The sequence below is a fragment of the Sesamum indicum genome, linkage group LG6, assembly GCF_000512975.1.
Source record: "Sesamum indicum cultivar Zhongzhi No. 13 linkage group LG6, S_indicum_v1.0, whole genome shotgun sequence".
Taxonomy (NCBI): Eukaryota; Viridiplantae; Streptophyta; class Magnoliopsida; order Lamiales; family Pedaliaceae; genus Sesamum; species Sesamum indicum.
In genome coordinates, this window is record NC_026150.1 from 21,481,040 (window position 1) to 21,498,958 (window position 17,919).

A 17,919-nucleotide genomic window follows, 5' to 3' on the forward strand; every position below is an offset into this window, starting at 1 on the left:
TATAATTAAGAGAAACATCATGAAAGCCCATTATAATTCCCTCTATTGTATTTAAGCACTCCCATCTCTTACTTAATCACTTATCCACTTCTTCTAAATTAATTATTTTTTTTATAAAAGTAATTTTTTTCAGACACTTCCTACAACTTAATGCCCAATGCCCTCTCAGTCCTAATTAACACATTCGATTTTAATGATATTGGGCTTGTAACGAAGAACTTCCAAGCTGAAATGGGCCGTATTATGGTACAGCATGGGTTGAGCAAGCATCAACAAAGGAGTTCGCATTGCTGAAAAAATTCTACTTGCAACAAGCATCCTCACGACGAAGAACAAATAATAAGAAGAAAAGCTGAAAGAGTCGAGAACCACATTCCAGACTCTGCACATGAAAATTTGTCCCAATGTCATAGTATTATATACTACTAAAGAATATCATGTACAGGAGGAAAACCTCATCCATCAGAAGAATCCGTGATTGATCTGTAGAAACAGCTCTCTAAAAAAACCTACAAATATCAATTCTACAGCCTACTCTTTTCAGCAGAGTCTTCACAATTTATACACAGCTATACAACAATGATGTGAAAACTAAAACAGGATAAGGCACAAAATGATGCAGCAGAAGAGAAAGATGGACACTCTGTTAAGTGACTCATCCAGCTGCATTTCTTGCCTTCTTAACCTTGGGCTACCATTTCTTGGAACGGGGTAAGAATTTGGATACGGATGGGCAAACAAATTTGTGTCTGAGCTCCCAAAAATTCTAGCAAATACCAATTCACCAACCATGCTAATTGTTGGGCTGAAGAAACTGGTTGGCGAAGTGGCTCCAAATGTCGGAGGTCCTGTTGAGGTATAATTGCTGAATGGATGGGAGAAGTATTGTTGTTGATGAAATGCCTGGTTCTGTGGCTGAAATGTGTTTCCATGATTTTGCTGATGTAACTCAGAAGCGGCAGATAACAAGGTATTCATCCCAAGTGCTGGTGGCCTGCGGGGTATGGCCAAATCCAATTGGGATTTCTTGGATTCAGATGGTGATGTACCTCGACCATAGAGGGGAACCAGTGAGGAAGTAGAGATGTATGCCTTACAAACAGCACATTTGGGTCGCTCATCTGACTCAAATGAGTTGCTCTGGACCTGGAGCCATTTGTAAATGCATGGCCAACAGTATAGGTGACCACAAAGGGTTACTACGGGTTCGTGACACGAGTCTAAACAAATATTGCAGTCAAAGCACCCGTCTAAACTTTCTGTCACTGTTGCAGACTGTGATACTGAATTCCATTTTTGTTTATGTGAGACACCCCCCTCAGATAGAAAATGCATGTTTGTGGCACCATAGTTTTGCTGAAAAGCCATGATAACTGCAGCAAGAGAAACCAAAGATACAAAAATATTAGGGCTGCAAAAGGGGGAAATAAATTGTTCATATGCACAGGCCATGCTTAAAACAGGCAGCATGCAAATCAACATGTTCTACATGTTTGTTTAAACACAGCATGTCCTATATCAGTAATAGAAAAACTAGTGGGGTTACTCCTTCCCCACAAAAGAATATTTAAAGCTCACAAATCAATAATAGAACCAAGCACCACCCAAACATAATAATGAAGTACAAAAAGCAAAAAGCAAAAAGCTAAAGTTAAATTATGAAGAATTTCTGAGCAGATAATTAGTCAAGGCTGATGATCCGTTGAGAAAACGAATAGATGTGTCAATTTGACATGCTGGAAACATTTGCTAAAACTTCTGAAAAAATCCATTTTAGTCCAGAAAAATAATAGTGGCTGGGTCTAATATGTCCCTAATCATTTTAAAGGAGAAGCTACCAGCCATCGTCCCTTCCACTATCTGTATCTTTTGGAAGGCTAGCATAGTCACAGTTTGAAATAAAAGTCATGCTTTCTGCTTTTCTTTAGGAGTTTACGATTGGTAATAATACTTTTAGCACTTACGTATCCTTGAAAAGAAAACCATGAACAATAATTCACCGGCATCAGGCATAATACATCATATTGTTGCACATACAACAATATAAAGGGGTTTGAATTATTCTGTTAACAATCCAGTGTTAGTCAGCCATTAAAGAAATCAATAAGATGATCAATGTAATGCCAAGTCCAAATTCAAAACCACACAAGGAGACAGAATAAACCTTCAACAGCTAAATAAATCAGGGTCAAGGAAATAAGCTTTTAATATCTCTTCAATCACCTTCCTTTTGATTAACCCAAAAATGAGTTGACAGGTAGGCAGTAGAAAGGATTGAAAACCAAACTACCTGCTAGCAATCTTAGCTAATTTATACACCAATTTACATAGTTTTAAGTGTTATATTACCTCAATTCCGCACATATGAATTCACGCTCACTGAATACACAGAAATTCCCAAGAATGATACTATTCAACTGGGATTGGAAGGAGGCTTCCAAAGATGCCAGACTGGATGATGCTAATAAGAATGTTTTTACATAAATATTTCCGATACTGTTGCCTGGCATAAAGCCAAAAGGGCGTAATAAAAGTAGATTGTCAGTGAAAAATCACATCAGACAACTGGTTTAAGAAAAGTGAGGAGAAAGACAGGAACCAACTTCAGGTTAGCCTTAACATTTAAGTCTGATAAATATCCAAAATAAGCCAAAAGAGAAAAGTTAACCAAAGCCGGAGAGCAATAAAAAAGAAATAAAATCACAAATGCACCTAACTTTACCATTTAGCCCACATCTATCATCTTCAGTTCAAATAAAAAACAAAAACAAAACGGAAGGTAAATAAGACATCGAGTGGAAAATTTTTCTCTGGATATCAACCGGAATTTCGTCGGGAATGAATAAAAATAAATGTAAGAGCGCTAAATATCATTCCATCTCAATCCTCCCCCTCCAACCTAAAAGGAGAAAGAAAAGAAAAAAAAGGAAGCAGAGAAGCCGAAATTGCGTTATCAGACCAATAAACAATGCAAGTTCCCTTTCTCATCATCAATTTAAGACATTCGGAACCAAAAAAATTCCTTCAAAATGGAAAAAAGTGGCGGAGATCTACAATAAGAGACCGGACAAATCAATCACAACACGTACCAAACAATAGAACTCAAAGTGCAAACACAAACAAACGCCTAATTCCAAAAAAAAGAAAAAAAGAACATACCGTATCGGATCAATGATAGGAGAACCTAGAGAGAGAAGCAGCAACAAGAAGCAGAAAACCAAAACTATTGTGAGAGAGAAATAGAAAATCCCAAAGATGGATGAGAGGGAACAGAAGAGAAACAAGATATGAATAAATGGGTTCACAGATAGCGGTGGAGGGAGAGAGATTTTAGAACCAAATATATATAGGAAGAGAGGGAGAGAGAGAGGAAGGGTTTAATTGAGGGAGCGTGGGGTTCCCCTGACACGCGCCTCAGCATCATTTCTCTCTCATCCAGCTCCAGGCCCCACCAATCACTCTCCTCCAATCCCATTATATCCGTACTATTTTTTAATCTGAGAACAAATATTTATATATTTATTTAATTTACAAATTATAACCACTTCTTTTTCTTAATCATTTTTGTACTTTTTTTCCCTAACATCAATTATTTTTTGTTCCTTGGTCAGACAACATTAATATTCCACTCATACTAATATTAGCTTCTTTGTCTCCTTCATATATATATATATATATATTATATATTATATACTTAAAAAAATTAATTTTTTAAAATAGTTTTCTTCCAAAAAAAAATAAACTTTTCAATTTAAGTTTTGGTTGTTCATTTAAAACTAATAAATTTGACCAAAAAATAGATTTTAAAAAAAAAAACTTGATGGATGAGTTATGAGAGGAGTCAAAATGAAATTTAATTCCTTAAATCCAATTTGTGTTTGAACTAGATTTCAGCAATTCAGGTACGTACTTTGACCACTACTAAAAGATGTATTTTTTTTTTCGTTTAATTATTCAGGAAGATAAATTTAAATTTACAAGCAATCCACAAATATTGTAAATAGTAAGGTTAGATACGCTCTACCCTACGCGACTATTCTTGAGGTAGCATTCATTCCTAAATTATAAGCGTAATACTTACCCTCAAAACTAAATCTTTAATACAAATGGATTTTTTTCTAATATTTTTGCATTCAAAAGTCAATTACAAGCGTAATACTTACCATCGAGACTAAATTTTTAATACAAACATATTTTTTTCTAATGCTTTTGCATTCCAAATTCAATTACAAGCGTAATACTTACCCTCGAAATAAAAGCTTTAACACAAACGGATTTTTTTTTAATGTTTTTGCATTCATCCCTAAATTACAAGCGTAATACTTACCTTCGAAACTAAATCTTTAATACAAACGGATTTTTTTCTAATATTTTTGCATTCAATATTCAATTACAAGCGTAATACTTACCCTCGAAATTAAATCTTTAATACAAACGGATTTTTTTCCTAATGTTTTTGCATTCAAAATTCAATTAAAATTTCCTCAACCAAAAAAAAAGAACATTTTAATTACAATAAAGTAAAATATAATTAGTAAGTCAAGTAATTCAAATTTGTAGATTAAAAAGTTAAATAATGAATAAGTATAATAAATACACAAAAAAACTTTTATCTAAAAAGTTATTATTAATTTGGTAATAACATGAAATTAATAACTACTTAATGATTTAGATACAAATGAGTCATTATCTATTTTTTTAAATATGCATTTTCCTTGAAAAATATTTATTCATTTCTTTCCTATAAGTGTTCGGCTTCTGATCAATTATTTTCAAATATACATGTGAGCCATATTCAAGGGGCTGTTAATGATATTGTCGCACTAATTTTTTATAAAGTCAAAAATGCACTTCAACTCATAAGATAATTAATCTATACAACTTTCAACTTTTACATTAGCTGATAAATCAATTAAATTTTCTCTCTTTCTATTTTTCTTTAAATATAATGCATTGATTTATATATTTTACTCTCATTTATAATATATTTTAAAGGATAAAAAATTATTTATTATATGCACACAAAAATAACGTGCTACAACGACAAACGCATTTATTAATTATATCAACTTATTACTTTATTTTTTTATGTATATCTTGATTCACGCATCAGAATAAAAGTCAATTTGTAGGACGTGAAAATTGGATGGAATTTTGTTCTTGACTAATGTATAATGGTAGATAATCAAAGCCACGTCTGCACATACAACTTTGTTAATCTTTTAAATTTTCAAATTATATAACTCTAATCACTGTTTATTCCAAAGTCAAAATCCATGCATTTTTCTCCAAACTATATGCTAAGAATTTTTGTTTAAGCTCTCTGTTTGAGACCATAAATTTCACGTCCCTTTTTCTTTATTTTATTTTCATCTCCAATTTGACTACACTTAAATTTACATTTCACGGTCTATAGTTGTGAATTATCATTTGTAGAGTTCCTACTGTACCACTTTAATGGTAAAAATAAAAAATTCGATAAGGATTAAATAGTATTTTTTCACATCAACGTTTAGGGCTCTAAAATTCTTTTTTATTCGATAAGAATATTTATAATTGTATCAAATTTTAAAAAATATAGCTGAAAATTTGTCCTATTTTTAATTAGTGGATATAACCCTCAAAATTATAATCTGCAATTTAGGGAATTGAAATGCCTTAAACGGCACGGAAAATTTTCAAGAAACAATAAGTAGTGACGTTAGCAAATGAACTCGAACGTAACATGAAGATGAAGAGGAGAAGAGGGATTAATGGTTGAAATCGAGAAATAGATAAGATGAGAGGGAATCTGATTAATTAAAGCCACATCTAAGTATGATCATCTTCGATCCTATCCTAAGTTTTTGGCCGCTGCCCACATGATAAGAACAAACAGGTCAGAAATATATACATACTACTTTCTTCATGTAATTATGTATTAAGTGTGTTTTCGCTTAGTGTTGTACAAGTTATGTGCTCAACTCACATAAATATTCTTTTAGAGTATAAATTATAATTATATATATATTTTTTGATTTTGTTAAAATATATTTTTTATTTTTTTAATATTTTCTCAAATATTTTTAAATAATAAAAAAGGATAAATCTATAATTTTGACCTCACTGTTTAGATATTACAAAGAGTATTTGTAATTTTTTAAATAATTAATAAATATTATAATTATCTCAAATTTTAAAAAAGAAAGCTACAATTCACCCTAAAAAGATAAATGCGTACCCGACAAGGTTTTTTGTTTATTTTGATATTTTTTTTGTCTTTTTTGCTAAGAAACTGACATTGATGTGTTTAGAATTGTTTTTATTCAAAAAATAAATTGAGCTTGCATAATCAAAAAGTTGTCTAATTTTATAATTTTATTGTGTTGATTTTTTTTCCACATATATATTTTGATTTAATATTGTTGATGTACTTAACCAATATAGTAATTAGTGAGTAAAACAAATATGTAGTAAACAAAATTGTCTTGAAGGCTTATACCATCTTACATCATATGAAAATGAGATGGTCGAGTATTCTACAAGACCAAAACTCCCTCCAGCTACTTTGCTGGGACAACATTTTGTATAAGAATGCTCCATCATAGTCCATGTATATACGCTTAATCAAAATTGAATAAGCTTGTATTAAATAGGGAATTAAAAATGATTAATTACATTTACACCCTTAATCTATTATTTATTTACAAAAATCATCGATATAATTACAGATGTCATCATCGAGAATCAAAATGTGATGGTAATTATAGAAACCACCCTAATTCAAAAATTTCAAAACTGTGTAATTGGAATTGTGTTGTTTAGATTTTATGTTGAATTAATTTATGTATTATTATTTTTTAATAATTCATCTCGGAGTGCATTTGACCGTATTAGCTCTTACAACTTACTACAGGAACGAGAGAGATAAATAAAACCGCAGAGAAGATCAGAACAAAGGAGAATTTCATATACGCAAACGCTGTCATATAATAGAATTGGAATTATTAGGTTAAAACAATGTAACAATCTTTCACTGTTTAAACACATACGCGTCATCTCATCTGCGAGGTAAAAACTAGAAATGAATAAGGTAAACAACTCGTCGATGGTGTCAAAGGCCATCGATTGCAACTCCCCAGTCAGCCGCCGCATATAACGATCACCCTGCCCAACACTAGAAACACAAAGGATTATGATGATGCTAATATTATATTTCATTTTTGCACTGTCTTTACTCCATTCACACCTCTACCGTCAAATTATGCTCACTCCCAAAACCTAGAACAACTGTTCTTCAAACTTGGGTTAGAGCAGCTGTTATTTATCTGGAAGGATATACGTCAGAACCAATGACCTCAAAGCCCCTGTATTTATACCTAATATGGAATTGAGTTTGAAAATATCAAAGGCAAGATTATGCCATATAAACATGATAAAGAATTTACATCAGACATGGTATAATTCATAACATTTGAGTCGCTATGTTTGGAACATTTGTGTTTATACCTAATATGGAATTGATGTTTTGCTCCCAATCTCTAGAAAAAGAATTCCAGAACAAACAAATTGATAAGACACTATACTTGAGTCGCTGAATATTCATTCAACTATGGAAAAGTCATGGTCCTCTCCGAATGTTCAAATTGCATTACATATTTCAACTCCAAAGGCCAAAGGCTCCAAACCATTAACCAAAATCAGGGAGTAGAACTCCAATTGGACAGCTGAAACCATAGGAGGAAAAGAAATTATGGTCAATGTTGTCCAGGACTGGAGAAACAAAAGAATGATTCAACATAGGCAAATTGCCAAAATGTATTATATGCTATGTTTGGAATATTTGGACCATGATCCTAGTGAAGGAAATATGTTCTTTCGTTGATCTTGTGTGTCTACATAGTGCATGCTTGTTTTGTCCTAATGGCGTTGCTAGGAACATTGCCTAAATAGTTAATGAGTTAAAACACAACTCGGACAACGGAGAAAAGATTACCATAGCAAAAAAAAGAGGTATAGTAATTCATGATTAATACTATCTTGAAGACAATACAGTAGCATCAACTATACAGGAGTTTAAATGTTTATTCGAGATCCATTTGCAATGTCAGGGGCCAAGAGAGAATAAACAAGAGAGATTTTGATTTCCCCAAAAACATATCATACACTTACCAGTCTACAAGAATTTTTCTATGCAGGTTGTTAATGTTGACTCTGGAACCGCACCAATCACTGCATCTCTTTTCTCACCATTCTTAAAGATTAAGACGGTTGGAATGCTTCGGATCCCATATTGGGTAGCAATTGAAGGGTTCTCATCGGTGTTGACCTTGTAACATTTGAGCTTTCCAGCATATTGCTTAGCCAGTTTATCAATTACAGGGTGGATCATGCGGCATGGACCACACCAAGGTGCCCAAAATTCAACCAGAACAGGTGAATCAGACTCGAGTACAAGAGGCTGCCAACTTGAATCAGTGACAGCAGGCACTGCAATTTTCAGAAAAATAATGAAAAACAATCATGTTTTATATAATAACATTAACAAAATACAAAATGCACCATCACGAATCATTTACAGCAAAATTAAATTCACAATAGTCTTCTACGAAAATGCTAAAGCTCCAATGAATCCCAAAAAGCACAAACAGCATTCAACTAATTACCAGGATTTGTAACCCAAAAAAAAAAAAAAGAAAAGAAAGGAAAACTAATTACGATTTAGATAAGTAGTAAATAAGCCAACATTCCATGAATGTTAATATCTACTAACAAGCTGCAGCAAGTCAGAAGTAAACAAAAAATACCGTTTTCGCAAGCTAACAAAATTAGGCAGTTTTGCCTTAAAAATGTTTTTTTTTTAAAAAAAAATCAGTTTAAGCTTAAGTGAGTTTTTTAAAAAATAATGTTAGCACAGTCTCGCCCTGTAGCATGCATGCAGTAAAAAGTCTGCCCATTATTACACCCGTGACTCCTTTCCCTTCTCCTCTTCACATATGTAGCTTGTCATGCATTTGCATTACAAGCAATATTTTTTCATCTTCTCATCGAACATTTTGAGATGCATATCCTCACCTCCACGCACAACATCCTCTCAGCAATGTTCTGCCTGTCCATACAATACACTCTAACCAGTGATCACGTGGACCAAAATTGTTCATCTTACCAAAAACCAAAGAGAAAAAATGTTTTGGACGATTCCGACTGTCGGATGGCTGAACTAAAATCTGGAAGAAGATACTCAAAATGTTGCACGATTTCGAAGATGCAAAAATGTTGCTTATAATGCAAATGCACAATGCATATGCATTACATCTTGAAGCTACATATTTGACGAGAAGCGGAGGGAATAGGACACCGTGTAATAGTGGGCAGCTGCTGCCTGTGCATGCAGCAGCTACAGCCAAAACTTCGGCATCGACAATTTTTTTTCTGAATCAATTTAAGAACCGCACTTTCAGAGTCCAGTTCTTATATTGATTTTTTTTTTTTAAATGTTAATTTTTAAGACAGTACCTAATTTTGAAAGCACGATTCCACCTGATTCTGTAAAAAGTTTGAGAACATGGTCCTTTGTCATTTTTCTTTTGGTGGCTACTTTTAAATCATTTTTTCATTGCTGATGTGGTAGGCATAAATGACTAGTGACAACCCTGCATACCATGCTAAAGGGTAATGGAAGAAGGTGGTGCCCCAGAAGGAAGAAAACAGAGAAGTTGGGGGTGAAAAGAACATGGGTTGGGGGCATAGTATCAAAGTGAGAAGGGTGTCTGGACACATCGGTAGCACTAAGATTACTTTCTCTTTTCGGCTTCTTAATACGAAAAGCACCAAAATCCATGAATGATTTTTGAGCCCTGCCACATGCCAAAACTTAAATGGTTACCCACTTGACAAACAATTCGTCCACACCATTAATATTACTATTAGTATTGAATATATTCTGAAGAACATCTCACTCTCAAAAGGTTTCCAGTTTTGCTGCTTTTAGCACTCTTGTCTTGCTTGTGCTCCCGCTTCCATCTTATGTCATTCACTGCTTAATTCAGACACTCCCTCATTATAAAGTCAGAGAATTTGTTAAATGAAAAAGACCATTAAGGCCTCCGGAAGAGAAAAGAAAGATGGAAAATGAACCATTATCTTTCACCATATCTGTTCGTATGCCAACAATATCCATATATCCAACACTTGAAATTCAACAAAAGAGTAAAAGTGGATCTTTGATGTCCATGGAAAAGCAACAATAGCAAACAAAAAGAAACACGGGCCTTAACGTAGATGTTTTACCATAAGGAAGTTCCAGTCAATCACTTTTCTTTCTGTAACATATATACTTCATCTGTCTAGTACTCAATCCATGTTTACAGCCAAAGGACTGCACCAAGTTCACAGCTACGCCTTCTAACTTACCTTTGTATCAGCTAAACAGAGAAACACCATTTTTCAATTAAGCTTGACTGCTAATATGGAAGAAAATGTTTGCACAAAGTTATACAAAGAATATTACAGGGAACAGAATGCACGCGACTCAGGTATCAACTTCTCTTTTCCGAAAACATGAAAGACTAAACACAAAAGCAATATGGAAACTAGTTTCAGTCTGAACTAACGAGTATTCACGTCTTTGAATTAACCGAGTATGTTTGCCAAGTAGCCCGAGGTCAAAATACGAAATATGGGGAAAACTTCAAGGTCCAATCCAATGCAATTCATAAGTTGTTCACCTAACAATAGTACCTTTTTTGTTTTGGGAGGAAATCTAACAGTATTATTTAACTTATACTTGAGGTCCTTCTCTTAACCACATCCCAGGCTAAAACTACCAATCGAAAGTTTGCCCCACATAACAACTAAACACGAATCGACTAGAGAAACGACGTACAGTAAAACAGCACGAGAACACCATTATAGAGAGAGAGGGAGTCGATCAGAACCTTCAACAGCTGTTTCTTGCGCCTCGCACACGATTCGACCACTACGATAATGAGGTCTGGATCCAAAACTCATCGAAACTGATGATCGGGCAGTCTGGAGCTTAAGGCCTCTGAACTCCGAGAATCTGACGTAGCTCCGGCGAGCAACGGAGGATCCGGCCACCGGAGCCAAAGAAGCCGAAGGAAGCGCGGAGGCGCGTGGGACAGCGAGGCTTTCGAGCACAACAGCCATGGCAAAGAAAATCTCAAAACGAATATCCACACACTAGAATGTGTGCGTTCGCGTGATTGTTGTGGATAAATGCAAAGGGGGACGGAGAGAGAGAGTGTGGTGGTGTGAAGTTTCTCAGGATTCTTTCCAGATGATGAATGGATGGGAAGTTGTTCATTGTTACTATGGATCACGAGCCCCTCAAATGGATTGGGCCTTCATACTTTAGCCGCTCAAGGCCCAGTAACAGTTGGTGGTCTATAAAAATTAAATCTCATTGTGGCCCAATTATCGCATTATTAATCATATGATATAATTTGTTCTGGTTAATTAATTTTTAGAAAAATAATTAAGACATTTAGAAACTTTATAATTTATTATACAAATACAAATACAAATTAATTTCAAACCCTACTTCATTTTTAAGATTAATAGAACAACTAATAAATTATTTAATAGTGATACCCAGTAATTACATGAAAAATAATTGCAGTCGATTAAAAGCTACAAATTAAAACTTTTTTTAAACTATTATCGAATTTGATAAAATTTAATTCTAAAAATAATTATTGACCAAACAATTGTATTTGAACATAAAATATATATTTGAAATGCTGAATCTCAATATTTTTCCCAAACAAAAGGGGCATTCAATTTTTTCTTCTCTCAAGAGAAAAAAGAATAAAAGAAATAAAAATAATGTAGAAATAGATGATAATAGTAATTGGAAAATGAGATGTATGTACAAATGAATTGATGGTGGGTGGGGGTATGGTCAATAGTCAAATATCACAACGTTGTCGTGCCATTTCCATGCTTGTCTCGTGTCCATTTCAGAACATCAATTCCTCAACATAATGCCAATTATAGATTAAAGTTTTCATTTTTGGAAGAAAATATGAGATCATGTCAATTTATTAATATCCTATAATTTTAATCATATCTATAATATACACATATAATAAAAAGAATCTTCGATACTAATTTTAAAAAGTTTTCATAAGAGATTAGGAAATTGATTTTTTTTAATTGGTCGTTGCGATACGTCATTTTTACGTCTATGTAACAAATAATTTTTTATCTTTTAAAATATATTATTAATAAAACTAAAATGTATAACTCTTCAAACGCTTGAAGAGAAGTCATTTAGCAGTTATGGTACAAAATTCTAGTTAATATGCTTACTCAGCTCTTATATCATAGACAATTGTCGACACAATAAAAATTTAGTATAGTGATAACACAAAACATCGCTTGTAAAAATATTTTTTTGTCTTTTTTATGTTAGTGTAGAAAAATGTGATTGTATTAAAAATAAAATATAAATAAAAATATATGTTATTTCTCCAACATTAATCCACGTGGGGCTTAAAGAATTGTGAAAAGAAGATACCAAGTTTGATTTATTTTGTTAATAAAATCATAAAGTATTTTATGATTGATATCAAACTGATCAAGTGTTCACTTATACCTACTAAGCATAACCTAATATTTTTGTTAATATATATATATATATATATATGTGCCTCATTTTTCTTGTTTCTGATTGGAGTATAGTCAGTCAAAATTCAAACCTGTAGCATCATATCCCTCACCCAACCACTCTCCCTCTGTCTGTGTCTCTCTCTCTCCTGTATTTATAGAGAGAGAGAGAGAGAGAGAGAGAGGTACTAACATGTTTTCTCACGCATCTCATCTGCCTACCAATTCAACATTCTATTTTCCGACACAGTCAAAACTTTCAACTCTCTTCCTCTTTGTCGGTCTACTGCGACCTCAACTGCATGGTCACCACTTCCAATGGCGGAGATTGCGCAGGACGACCATAACTGCAAGCAGAAACAGCTGATGATCATGCAAATGCACGGCGCCCGGAAACCCAACCTCATCGACAAACCTCATCAAAACCATAGCATAAAGCAGGCTGAAGAAGTGAAGCTAGCCGCCTTAGCAATCAGCTTCAACGTCCGGCTGAGAGCCGCCGACATGCCTTCCGCCATGCAAGAGCGCGCCCTCCGCCACGCCCGTGCTCTGCTCGACTCCGCCGACCCCCATCGCCCCAATCCCACCCTCCTCGCCCGCTCCCTCAAAAAGGTAGGTTAGAAACTTTATGAATTTTTGTGGGAACCTTAATTTTATTTTAATTTTTTTATATAAAAAAGGAAATAATTTTTGTATCGTTTGGTGTTGATGGTTGGTAGGAATTTGACTCGGTGTATGGGCCGGCGTGGCACTGCGTGGCGGGGAAGAGTTTCGGGTCGTTCGTGACCCACTCGCCGGGCGGGTTCGTCTATTTCTCAGTTGACTCGCTTTCGTTTCTTCTTTTCAAGACGGAGGTTCATGTCGTTGCCCAACCATCGCCGAAACCTCCATCTTGATCCATACATTCAAATTCCGAGGCTGTTGTTCAAACTCTGCTTTTCCTTCAGAGAAGAAAATGAAAATACTACTCGGACAACGTACGTAAGACATCAATCTTTGTACCTTTGGTAGATTTTGTTTGCTGTGATCTCAAGTTTAAAAGAAGATTATGAAATTTGAGGTTTACTCATGTAATCATTAATGGTTTTCATATTTTACGAGACAGATAAACACCAAATGTAGTAAAATATAGATGTCATTACATGATTATGGTTCAATAGAAGCAGCAGCCCTCATCAGGTGGTCCCTTGAGCTAAAAAAAAACAAATTATGACACTGCAAACTGGATCAGATGGCAGGGAAGAAAGTTATCATATTTGGCAATTCTTGATTGACGCTATGTGTGTGTGTATATACATGTGTGTGTCTCCCTCTCTTCCTGCAATTCTCTCTAGTTACACGCAAACTCGCACCATCAGTCTGGGGGTTAGGTGGAGCAAACAAACTCCCCCCATTCGTCTGCAGCTATTAGGCCTAGGGACGGTAAGATTTACTGATTCTTTAATAAATGAATAAGTTGCAGTCCAAGTACACAGATCAAATCTTGAATGAAGTGATTTACTGAAACAAAATACTGAACAAAAGTTGGGAAATATCAATCTGGCGACAACATACACAGTCCTATGCTAAAATAAATTATAGACATGGTGTACATAAAACTAATTGAATGCTACACAAAGTTTACATTTTGAACAAGAACTTGCTTCCCCAGTCTTCAACAGAGCTAGGAAATACCAAAAGGTTTTGACAACTTACAATCATTTTGCCAGTATGTGTGTGCCTACAAGTCGTAATCTAGTATGCGAGCAGCAATTATACAGCTGATACAAGTTGTGTTTGCGCAGCAATTATACAGCTAATGCAGATTGTGTTCACGCATGTAACGCTCTATTTTATCTACATCATCTGGGACATCAACACCATGGGAGTCATGGTCGACTTTTATCACCTGCATGCGAGTACAATAAATTGGAAAATCAGACTATTAATTCACAAAAATTTGCAGACTATTTTCTGTATTTAAAGGGCTTCTTGAAATTTAGAGATTGATGTAACCATGAGAATAATCATAAGTCAGGGGGTTATATCATAAATCATAGTTAAAAGAAATTGCATCTTTGAACTCGCTTGTACTTGCATAAACTAATTGCGGCACGAGTTAAACGGCAGCATAACCACTTTTGCAAATAAATAGTGGGATCTGCGCAAACATATCCTGTCCAGATGTTTGATGGCAGGATCCCAGCAAAGTCTTGGGGTCTCCATACACAAAATAAGAGATAAATGGTAATAGAGAGAAAAACGAGATCAGTAAAAGGAGCACCGGCAAAAGTTCTCACACCTTCATCTTGTATCCATTTTCAAGGACCTTCAGTTGTTCAAGATCTTCTTCCATTTGAAGGGGCGTTGGCAGCAGCTCTGGGTAAATCTTGAGGAACTTTGAATCAAAGCTCTGTTAATATATGAGAAACGTAGCATTAGAACCTGATACACAAATTGGTTGCAAGGAGCATGAATGATCTAGGCACTGTAATGATGTCTTTCTTATACCTGAATCCCCAGATGAAGTAAATATGGAAATTGAGGGTTGACCTTTCCGGACCTGCATCCATAAGAATTAGTTGAATTTCCACATTTGACCATGTAGCATATGAGATATATTACTACAATCAGGATATAGCTAGAGAAGAACTAACTTGTTAAATGGGATAAGTCCTCGTGAGAAATAAATTGCATAGCCATGGTTATCTACCACACATTTGACACGATTCGGATCAAATGCATCTTCAGGTTTCAATGAAGTAACAGCAGTGCTGAAGACTGCATCTGGAGCAGCCTGCATGAGCCACAATGTTGATATGAGTTGCACTAAGGATAATGAGTATTGGTATACTGTCCAAACAAAGGATCTACAATATGGTCAGGCACAAAGAAAAAAGGTCGTTTTCCCATTTTTAAATCCTTTCTGATCTCCAGAATCTATCTTTAAGTGCCTCAAAGTTTACCATTCACCAATCAAAATGTCTATAAGTATACTGTCCAAACAAAGGATCTAAACCAGCAAACGCTCAAGTATGTGTTGCACACCTTGATGATGCATTCCCCCGACCTAATTTATGGTTTTAAGTTTTCACAAATATTCCCGGTTACCAAAAGGCAATGTCTACAACCAGTTACATCCCTAACAAATAGTAATAATATAAGATAACATGAGACATGAAAAGGATCAATCATAATGCAAAACAATTACGTGCGGCCCCTTATCTCATTGTAAATAAGCTAATTCACAAGATTACCCCATAGGCCCATCCTTTTTGCAAGATGAAGGGATAAATCTTGAATAAGGCAACTTTACCTGCAAGGCTTTGACAATGCCATCTATTATTTCAGGTTCGATGAGTGGTTCATCCCCCTGAATATTGACCACAACATCATATTGCTTACCAAGCTTTTGAAGAGCTTCATTACACCGTTCGGTGCCTATAAAAGTCCAAATGAAAATTACATATAAAAATCTGTCAACAGAACCTTATGTGATTTGAACACAGAAATCACAACTGCTTATACCATTTCGGCATGATTCTGATGTCATCACCACATCAGCTCCAAATCCTCTGCAGCATTCAGCAATCTTATCATCATCCGTTGCCACAACTACACGATGAAAAACCACCAAATCAGCAACCACAACCACCAAATTCCCATTAAAGTTAGATAAATGTGCAAAAGGAAAGAGCTAGGTGAGGTGAGACTATACCAACATGATCCAGTGTTGTTGCCATTTTTGCTCTTTCCCATGTTCTCTGTAATCAACCACCAAAAGGGGTAAGAATCATACATCCGAAGTATTTAGTATTCTTAATTTTTCTCCTTACGTGTAAATTGAATACCAAGACAGAGCATCTACCACTACCAAATCTAAACATAATATAAACAACTCCTAACAACCCATCAAAGTGTTGAACAAAAACACAACCACCATAAAAAAGCAGCAAATCCATTTAGAAACAAAACGGTCGAATTTTTAAAAACAAGCTAGCAATTACCTGGATCATGGGCTTGCCAAGTATGTGGACGAGAGGCTTGCCTTCAAACCGAGATGAAGCAAAGCGGGCAGGTATAATTCCAATGACCCGGCTCCGGAACTTCCCGGATCGGCGATAATACAAGTAGGCGTGGGCACCAAGCGCCACGGCAGCCGCGGCACCAACCGCCAGGGTGTGAATAATCCAGGCCTTGGTGGAGGTAGAAGTTGAAGATGAGGAGGGGGACGATGGATTGCAGATCGCCATGTGCGCGGGAGAATCAGAGAGGAGGAGCAGAAACCACAGAGATTTGGTGGAGTTGGGGATGTTTCTTGAGCCAGTAACGAAACGGGTTCCAGTTCCAGATCAACGAACAATTTAAGTTACGCTTTATGATTTGTCTATTCTATTATTTTTTTCTTTTTTTCCTATTTGTAATTGATAATTATTACAAGAAACGAAACTGACGGAATCCAAACAATAAGACTGCGGTCATCGGTGGTAAATACGAGTGCAGGTGAATTGAGTCCAGAAGGGATAATCAATTTTATATTATTTTATTCTCTTTCAGATCTTATTAAAACAAGAATCTTTTTAAAATTAAGTTTCTATATTTAAGAAATCAAGACTGAAATGTCTTTAATAATTAATTTTGTCGAGTATGACTAACAGTAGCAATATTTGACTTTCAACTGTTTGTACATATAATAGTTTTTTTGTTAGCACGCAAAGTCCCCATCTAACTGTACTGTTAATAAACATATAAATACAGTTGATGGAAAAATCATCCCGAATTCACCCTCGAGCTTTGGTTGATGTGTTAATTTCTTATAGATATAGACCATTGACAAGTCACAATGGGCAATGACAAAGTATTGATTTTCACAATTCTACAAGTATGAGATCATGAATCTAAATTCCAACACAGTTACACACTTCAAACCAGCCTATGCCGCCGCATTACAGGGTACAGAGCATGTTTGGAGTGAATCACGGACAATGAAGCACCACAGCAAACATGAAATCTTCCAGACAATTAAGCCTCGTATACATATGTTAAAAATTTCGTGTTAACCATGATTTTGGGTATCTAACTTGTACAAATTGTAATAATGCAACTATTACCTCAGCCCAGCTTAGGGCAAGATTTCCAACTGAAACTACCATCACACTAAAGATAACTCAACATGAACGTCCAATCAGGGACTACCGTCTCCAGTTCTGCTTCTTCGTACTCCGCTCCTTCAGTGATCCATTTTCATATCTGTCAGCCCCTGGGGTGCCGTGTCTTTTCACCTTCTTAGCAGATTTGTTCTCCTTAGAACTCTTCCTTCTCTTTCCTGAT

General features: G+C 35.1%; 4 protein-coding genes across 7 annotated transcripts; 1 reads left to right on the forward strand and 3 right to left on the reverse strand.

The window, feature by feature from the left end:
• On the reverse strand, positions 331-3,326 carry LOC105165381 (E3 ubiquitin-protein ligase RMA1H1-like). 2 transcript variants are annotated; one of them, XM_020695111.1, is made up of 2 exons: positions 2,350-3,140; positions 331-1,373 (listed from the first exon to the last, which is right to left on the reverse strand). In XM_020695111.1, the coding sequence occupies exon 2, from the start codon at positions 1,366-1,368 to the stop codon at positions 592-594; it is 777 nt and encodes a 258-aa protein (XP_020550770.1). In that variant the 5' UTR covers positions 1,369-1,373; positions 2,350-3,140; the 3' UTR covers positions 331-591. The 2 variants fall into 2 exon arrangements, with proteins under 2 accessions (XP_020550770.1, XP_011082667.1); XM_011084365.2 differs by lacking the exon at positions 2,350-3,140 and adding an exon at positions 3,160-3,326 and having other exon boundaries at positions 352-1,373.
• Positions 6,932-11,290, reverse strand: LOC105165382 (thioredoxin 1). Of its 3 annotated transcripts, none has more exons than XM_011084369.2 (3): positions 10,917-11,289; positions 8,152-8,469; positions 6,932-7,156 (listed from the first exon to the last, which is right to left on the reverse strand). In XM_011084369.2, exons 1-2 carry the CDS (start codon positions 11,146-11,148, stop codon positions 8,156-8,158), a joined length of 546 nt encoding a protein of 181 aa, XP_011082671.1. In that variant the 5' UTR covers positions 11,149-11,289; the 3' UTR covers positions 6,932-7,156; positions 8,152-8,155. The 3 variants fall into 3 exon arrangements, with proteins under 3 accessions (XP_011082671.1, XP_011082670.1, XP_011082672.1); XM_011084368.2 differs by lacking the exon at positions 6,932-7,156 and adding an exon at positions 7,213-7,358 and having other exon boundaries at positions 10,917-11,290; XM_011084370.2 differs by lacking the exon at positions 6,932-7,156 and adding an exon at positions 7,386-7,706 and having other exon boundaries at positions 10,917-11,290.
• Positions 12,784-13,802, forward strand: LOC105165383 (dynein light chain-like). The gene is made up of 2 exons (XM_011084371.2): positions 12,784-13,221; positions 13,329-13,802. The coding sequence occupies exons 1-2, from the start codon at positions 12,928-12,930 to the stop codon at positions 13,503-13,505; spliced, it is 471 nt and encodes a 156-aa protein (XP_011082673.1). The 5' UTR covers positions 12,784-12,927; the 3' UTR covers positions 13,506-13,802.
• LOC105165384 (3-deoxy-manno-octulosonate cytidylyltransferase, mitochondrial) lies at positions 14,089-17,056 on the reverse strand. The gene is made up of 8 exons (XM_011084372.2): positions 16,596-17,056; positions 16,307-16,352; positions 16,117-16,203; positions 15,905-16,029; positions 15,246-15,385; positions 15,100-15,151; positions 14,891-15,001; positions 14,089-14,497 (listed from the first exon to the last, which is right to left on the reverse strand). Exons 1-8 carry the CDS (start codon positions 16,839-16,841, stop codon positions 14,405-14,407), a joined length of 900 nt encoding a protein of 299 aa, XP_011082674.1. The 5' UTR covers positions 16,842-17,056; the 3' UTR covers positions 14,089-14,404.

Bases quoted from the DNA above. Each gene is read 5' to 3' on its own strand.
- LOC105165381 (XM_020695111.1), bottom strand. From the start codon at position 1,368: ATGGCTTTTCAGCAAAACTATGGTGCCACAAACATGCATTTTCTATCT.
- LOC105165382 (XM_011084369.2), bottom strand. From the start codon at position 11,148: ATGGCTGTTGTGCTCGAAAGCCTCGCTGTCCCACGCGCCTCCGCGCTT. The intron at 8,470-10,916 runs GTTCTGATCGAC...TGAAAATTGCAG, and splicing joins GCAAGAAACAGCTGTTGAAG to TGCCTGCTGTCACTGATTCA.
- LOC105165383 (XM_011084371.2), top strand. From the start codon at position 12,928: ATGGCGGAGATTGCGCAGGACGACCATAACTGCAAGCAGAAACAGCTG. The intron at 13,222-13,328 runs GTAGGTTAGAAA...GATGGTTGGTAG, and splicing joins TCGCCCGCTCCCTCAAAAAG to GAATTTGACTCGGTGTATGG.
- LOC105165384 (XM_011084372.2), bottom strand. From the start codon at position 16,841: ATGGCGATCTGCAATCCATCGTCCCCCTCCTCATCTTCAACTTCTACC. The intron at 16,204-16,306 runs GTATAGTCTCAC...TTCATCGTGTAG, and splicing joins AACAACACTGGATCATGTTG to TTGTGGCAACGGATGATGAT. The intron at 15,386-15,904 runs GTAAAGTTGCCT...TGGCTCATGCAG, and splicing joins GCATTGTCAAAGCCTTGCAG to GCTGCTCCAGATGCAGTCTT.